At 37.0% G+C, this 7,357-nt stretch overlaps 2 protein-coding genes across 3 annotated transcripts; both read right to left on the bottom strand.

The window, feature by feature from the left end:
* Positions 1-1,180: 1,180 nt before the first annotated feature.
* Positions 1,181-3,120, bottom strand: LOC124197301. The gene is made up of 7 exons (XM_046592674.1): positions 3,033-3,120; positions 2,796-2,955; positions 2,657-2,719; positions 2,500-2,574; positions 2,333-2,431; positions 2,089-2,259; positions 1,181-1,796 (listed from the first exon to the last, which is right to left on the bottom strand). The coding sequence occupies exons 1-7, from the start codon at positions 3,042-3,044 to the stop codon at positions 1,294-1,296; spliced, it is 1,083 nt and encodes a 360-aa protein (XP_046448630.1). The 5' UTR covers positions 3,045-3,120; the 3' UTR covers positions 1,181-1,293.
* A 1,273-nt stretch (positions 3,121-4,393) lies between these two features.
* On the bottom strand, positions 4,394-6,346 carry LOC124197302. 2 transcript variants are annotated; one of them, XM_046592676.1, is made up of 8 exons: positions 6,267-6,346; positions 5,898-6,153; positions 5,709-5,771; positions 5,530-5,604; positions 5,375-5,458; positions 5,235-5,297; positions 4,991-5,152; positions 4,394-4,927 (listed from the first exon to the last, which is right to left on the bottom strand). In XM_046592676.1, exons 1-8 carry the CDS (start codon positions 6,276-6,278, stop codon positions 4,455-4,457), a joined length of 1,188 nt encoding a protein of 395 aa, XP_046448632.1. In that variant the 5' UTR covers positions 6,279-6,346; the 3' UTR covers positions 4,394-4,454. The 2 variants fall into 2 exon arrangements, with proteins under 2 accessions (XP_046448632.1, XP_046448631.1); XM_046592675.1 differs by having other exon boundaries at positions 4,991-5,161.
* Between the last annotated feature and the right edge of the window lie 1,011 nt (positions 6,347-7,357).

Raw genomic sequence — 7,357 nt, forward strand, 5'->3', positions numbered from 1 at the left:
TATATCTCAAGAACATTGCAGATGTAACAGGAGAGAATGATTGTGCATATATTTTTGAGTTTGTTGCTCTATATATCTCAGCCAAACCTCGAGAGAGAGAGATGGAAATTTATATGCACAGCCCCCAATTTTTATATTCGAAAAAATGATACAAGTTTGTGTCTGGCCGCCGACTGCTGACGTCATAGGAATAAGTCAATACATCACATATATAGTATACCTACAGGAAAGTTTTAAAAAAAGAAAAAAAGAAGAAATGTAACTGCGCATTATCAGGCAGAAGAGCGACAGAATATATAACTCTTATTTAATATTGATGGATATCTATAGAGTATAGATATACAGCAGTATAGGCTTATAGCACTATATATGCGCTCCTTTGCTGGTGTTTATTTCAGCAGTACGTGCTGGCTAGCCTACTGGGCTGGCCTACATATGAACTCCCAGCAGGACACAAATGGACTGATGTATATAGAGAGAGGAGGAGGAGGACGACGCCCCGGCGTTTCGTCAATTTATTCCACTTGGGTTCATTCACACTGGCGATTTAATCGATACAGCATCCTATATATATCTCTCTTCAGAGTTGAACAAGTTTCTATTTATATTTTTGAATTGGAATATTCATTTATTTCTATATAAGAAATTGCGTTTATATTATAAAAGAAATATAGAAGGAGATGTATAAATATCATTTGATCTTTCACACAGCAGCACAGCAGCTCTCTTTTGTTTCCTATAACAAAATAAACCAGTAAAGAAAAGGTCCAGACACAATAAAAAAATCGTGTGTATAGACTTTAGTTTATACGGGATTTCTCTGCTGAACGTGACATAACAATAGGACATATGATAAATAGACTATATAATAAATATAAAATACTACATACAAGACCTATAATAAACTCCCGAATTTGTTCTTGCGCAATACACATATATTCAAGTTTGCGTTATTGCGTAACTCGTAAAGGCTTATATACATTTCAAACAAATAGTAGCGGTTTAAACTTTTTCTAAATGGATATATTATAAAGAAATCTAAATAGAGCTAGAGGGAAGACCTATAATGGCCTCTACCGGACGTTTTATCATATCAGCGTGATTAATGGCTTCACCTTTCCTTTTTTTGAAATTCATGAACAATGTGAACCCTTACCAATCATATAACTTGATGCACTTGTATGTAATTAATTTCCTCTTGTGCTGTATTATTTCCATTTGTATTAAAATCCAAATATAGATAATGATAATATCGATTAATAGATATTGAATTAAGAATTAATAAGGAATCGATTAGAAATATTCGAAATCTTCTTCGATGAGGAGACCGCTAAAGTGGGTGTGGTGCCAGTCGGCGTCGTCGTGAAGGGAAACTCCCGCCGCTCCGGAATGAGCGTGAATTTCCAGCCAAATCCTGTCGGACTCTTGCAATTTCAGCGTCGACTCTAATTGGATTTGATTGAATTTCGTTTCCGCCAAAGTCACGCTGAGCCAGCCGCTGGATTTAGTGGCGTAACTCGACCTGACCCGGACGCCGTTCAACATCAGCCGCAGCTCCAGCATCTCGCCCGACGAATCCGGGTCGAATCGGGCCATCCCGCCGAACGAGAAATGATAAATCCCCGATTTAGGCGTCGTGAAAATTCCAATCTCCAAGTCCATGGCGTTTCCAGTGTTGACTTTCTCCACCTCGAACGGGACGGCGGTCGCCACTGAAGAGAAGCCAACGTTTTTCTCGACGTAGAAGAAGGTGGGAGACAATTTGACGTCATTGTAACCGACCCATTGCTGGAAACCTTAGCAAATAAAAATAACCCGCCAAAATTTGAAATTTGATTTTGATTGAAACAAAATTTAATTTGAAATGAAATATTTTATGATTTTTTAGAAATTTAATTTATTTAATTAATATTTTAATAGTTTTGCCAAATTTGAAATTTTATTTGATTAGGAAAACATTTTATTACAAAAAAAAATATTTTTTAATTTTTTAGAAATTTAATTTATTTTATTAATATTAAATAATTGCGAAATTTGAATTTTGTTAAATTTGATTTTTAATTTTGCTTAGGGTATAGTAGGCTATACCTGGATGTTCTGGTCGTTTGGAGAAGTCGCAGTAAACAGTTTCGACGCTGCGAGTGCCCATGACGGAATACAATCCGCTTTTAATGTGTCCGATTAACTGCAAATCCATGCAGTTGTTGGGCATTTTCCCGATGTCTGTCGTTGCGCTTGTTGACGAGCTAATACTCGTTGCTGTAAAATTTAAAAAGAAAAATGAGCGGGAAAAAATTTGAATTCAAATAGTGCGGATGTTTTTATTATGTACCGGAAGCAACGAGCTCTTTGACGTAAATAATTAAATTGACGACCATGTCTTTGGTTTCGCTTAATCTGTTTGAAATGTCTGTCGATTTTTGCGAAGTTTCTGATAATGGAGAAATTGGCAATTTAATTTTCAAATTATTATTCTTTTAAATTTCGATTGAAATATACCTTCGAATTTCTTGTTCGTCCAGGCCCAACCCTTTACCATTTTCTCGGCCAATCTTCGAGTGTTCTTTTCTAATGCTGTTAATAATTTACATTAATTTGCGTTTATTTAACATTTAAATTTTGGCGCGAAAATTCAAAAATTATTATATTATACTACCGTTCAGCTGGCTCTTTAAATGGCCAATGACTCCGGAAGTTTCCTTCAAACGTTGGGAAGTCACTGAGAGCAGAAAGATGTCAAATGTTAAACCGAATTATCATAAATAATATTATTCTGCCTAAAAAGAAAAAAATACCTTTGAGTTCCCTGAGGCACGGGTCCTTTTGCTGGGGACTACTACCGTCCAACAGAGGCACATAAGGAGACTGAATAAGCGGATTGTAATAAGTCCAACCTGGCGGTCCTCTGATCAACTGACCGGAGACGACACTCATCACCGCAAGGACCGTTATTACCTTTTCTCATTCCAATAAATACATTAGAAACATTTAAATTAATTTTAAATATAACGAAATATAACAAATTCACTTACCGAAATCTTCATGCTGAGCTTTACTGAGTTTCAGAATTGAAAATGAACCAACAACCCGAAAGTTCTAGCGTCTTTTATAATATCCGCAGTGGCGAATAAATATAATATTTCCACGCACGTTTTTATACTTAATATTTAATTTGGCGTGTTTCGCAACCTTTTGCTATTTCAGGAACTATAATATAATAGTAAACGGCATTTGCGCAATCGACGTCCAAACATGGATTTTATGGTCTTGTATGACATTAGTAATAATTTATTTCAAAAGTCGGTGTATTAGGAAATTGATTCTTTTAGACAAATAAAAAACAAATAGACGCTGTGCACTCACATATATACGTATACACGTTGGACATACGAGATAAGAGGGAAATGGCTGCTGTAAGTATATAGTATGTGGTCGCATCGCCAGACATCAGACATAGGCTCCAGACACATTAGTTGCATTGGATCTACAGCATGCCCTACATATAACATATACTTTTTTTTATTATTTTCACGCTCATCTCTCTTATATTTCTCTCTCGTTGAATTGTGTGTGTCTGGTAGACATCACAAAAGTCTGGTCACGATCTATTTTCCTATATATGTAATCTTGCTGGCCTGAGGGGGTGTGAATATCGAGAAAGACAAAGTTCTTTTATAGCCATAAAAGATAATTTCTCATATTATTATTTAACTGGAGAAATAATCAAATGAATCGAGTGAATTTAGTATGTAATATATAGTCAAATATTATATGCTGAGATGTATACATAACCACGCAGGTGCACCTTTAAAGTATAGTCATCAAATGCTGTTTTATTAGTGTCTAAACCACAAAATTCGTCCTTTCTGCGTTACGTGCTGGGAGGTAGGTACAACCGGTTATACAACATATAATGTGTAATAAAACACGTCACAGGTGGAATATAATAACTTTCACGGGAAAAAGTAAAACTGAACTGTTTTTATATCTATACAAATTTTAAATTCGTGTCTATAATAAACAATTTCATTGGATCGTCGGTGTGACGAAGGCAGACATTGAATTCACTATATTATATAGGACCCGATGACTTATGTAAAATCGATGTATAATAATATCGACAAATAAATTATTGGGCTTATATCCACGTGTCCCCAATGACCTGTTCAATTGGAAAATCCAATCTATTATACCAATTTAATTCGTCGAAACATTTCAATGGCTATGTGATGATCTCAATCACCTGGAGAGTATAATAGGCCTAATACAGACATAAAAATATTATCCCAGAAAGCAATTTCAGATGGGATTTGTCTACATATGCAATCTTGTTACATGCTGTATTATATAAGAAATAAGGCCTATTATTAGCCTACATAATCAAGAAATGATGGAACCATTAAACATTTATATATTTATTCGACACATTTCATATGATAAAATAAACAATACAATCAAGAGAAATCTTCTTCTAAAAGGAATCCGCTGAAATGGGTGTGGTGGATTTCGGGAGCGTCGTAGAGAAAAACTCCGTCCGACATGCCGGTGATTTGCAACCAAATGCGATCGCCTTGTCGCAAGACCAGAGTCGATTGCAGAGCCAACTGGTTGAATTGGTACTCGGTGGCGCTCGACTTGGACGAGTGGGCCGTGCCGACGCCCAGTCCGTTGACCAAGAGACGCACTTCCAAGTAGACGAATTCCACAGAGGCCGGGAATTCCGCCAGTCCCGTGAACGAGAAATAATACGTGCCGCTTCTGGGGGCCGTGAACGTTCCGTTGGCCAAATCAAAGGCCCCTCCGCTGTTGACTGGTTCCATTTCGAACGGAATCGGGACGCCCATCGACGAGAAGGAATTGTTTTTCTGGACGTAGAAATAAGTCGGTCGGGATTTGACGTCGATCGATCCAATTAAAACCTGAAATTCTACAATGAAAATTCAAAAATGGAATCCGTCATTTTGTTTTAGTGTATTAATAGGCTATATACCTGTGTTGTTGGAAGATTTGGTGAAATCGCAGTAAACGCTGTCGATGCTCCTGTTATTGTTGCCCAGAATTGAAAATAATCCGCTTCTTTTGTATCCAATCACCTGCAAATCGGCGCACGAGCTGGGCAGTCTACCAATGGATGACGGACTCGTGCTGCTGGCTGTAAAGGCTGTATATAATATGGAATGAACGCTCAATATTACGAATAAAGGTCAACGGCGTGATTATTATACATAACCAACCTCTCAATTCGGCTGTTAAATTCCCAACTGTCGCCTTGGTGTCGGCTAAATCTTTTCGGGATTCTGCATGAAATATTTCCAGCACAGCGCCAAAGTTTATCATCGTCAAATAATTAAATTTGCAATGAATTGATATATACCGTTCAAATCATTTTGCAGTTGTATGATTCTTTTATTCGAGTCCGACAGCAGTTGATCAATTTCGGCCGAGCGTTTCAAACTTTCTAAAACATTTTTAAAATTCCCGCTATATATATGTGAACCGTCGGTTGAATGTAAATCAAATATTGAATACCGTCCAACTTTGTCGTCGCCATGATCCAAATGGTCACCATCGTTTTGGCCAAATTTTGCGAAACCACTTTCACGGCTAGATGGGATTTGTTATGTAATTTCCCAGGAGAGAAAATACAAAGTTTCAACATTTATTCATATTTTATAAATATGGATTCCCGAATTATTTGTTAAATTTACCTTCCATATCGTTCTGGACAGTTTGGAGAGTCAGGATGGTTTCGTCCAATCGTTGCGTTGCATCTGATAGAGCGCAAAAGTTTACAAACACATATTATATTTAATAACCATACGAATAAATCGATCATCCCGGGATTAATTCATTATTACGTATAAATATAGATAGATACGTATAGTTCACAGACTTACATTTCACTTCACGTTGACACGGAGCTGCTGGAGAAGAGCCCGGGATCACAGCAGCTGAAACTGGATGTAACATCTGGGGAAAAGCGTAATGCACTTGCGCTGCTGCGGCTGCTGGGATCACCGGGAACGTGAAATGCTGGAGATAATAGGGATTCCGTGAATTCGGCGGGATTGTCGCTAATAACTGCTGGCGGCAGGAGACCGATAACATCAAGGAGAAGGTCAGCAGCGTAACGCCAGCAGCAGCATCCACTATCTGTGTGTGCAATGATGTATTATATAACTCTCATTGAAAAATCAATAATTCATCTAATCTAATTTATAAATAAAAAATAATAATGTAGATTTAGCCTATATTAAAAGATATACCGAGGACTTCATTTCCTTTTTGGGGGGCTCCGGCTGGATCGAATCCGGCGTTTGAATTAACCGAGAAACTGCGCCAGGCTTCCTTTTATACAACACACTAAATATATAGGCTCCTACATGTTGACACACACACCTTATATAACATTCGGTTTGATATTGTGTTTGTAGACGATTATTTTCGCCCGGGAGCTGCTGCTGCTCTATAATTGAAAATGTTTAACGGCTTCCGCACTCTCTCACTGCTGCGTTATACACCTTTTTTTTTCTTCCGGTATTAAATAAGCGATTGGTATACGTAGTGGAACAGCGCACTTTGTTATATATGTTGTAAAATATAAAAAAATGTCATCCCCTTGGAGCAGAAACATTTTTATTGGCATTAAAAAAAATGAAATAAAATATTGTTATTCCTATAATGTAGTCTCAACAAATTCCTTTTGGGTTTGATATTATTTATCGACAAATAATAAGTGGGGTTGTAGGGGATATATAATAACAAGGACAATGTCCTTACACAGTGGCGGTATCCTACTTTCATGTAACTGCTACTCGGTGACAGCCTACTAACCAATTGATTGAAACTACTTCTCAATTCTTCTACCTTTTCTTACTCGCCTTACTAATTATAAACTAAACCACTTTAAATTCTTTCCTGCTTTTACTACCCACCCCTTACTTAAAAAGTTTTGACCACTTCATTTACGGCATTGGTTTGCCATTCCTACTGATATTATTCGGCACCACTAACCGACCATTTCGATTTTATTTAACTTGGAAAGAAGACTTGATTTATTCGGGAATTGAACCCGGACCTTTGGCGTGGCAGTCTAGTGCCTTACAGGCACGCCACATTGATATATACAAAAGCTACTATCCTAACGAATACTACTTATTCCTTGTAAGTTGTAACCTACTAGTCTAAGGTACTGAATTGTTCACACTACTTATAACAAAAGTACTAAATTTTTGTAAACTACTAGCTATAACCTACATTGCTTTTATTATTGATTACTTTTTAAAATCAAACTACTAACCCTACCTGAACATACTGAATTTTTCAGACTACTAACTAAATCTTTATAAACTGCTGG

This window comes from Daphnia pulex, chromosome 7 (assembly GCF_021134715.1).
Source record: "Daphnia pulex isolate KAP4 chromosome 7, ASM2113471v1".
Classification (NCBI taxonomy): Eukaryota; Metazoa; Arthropoda; class Branchiopoda; order Diplostraca; family Daphniidae; genus Daphnia; species Daphnia pulex.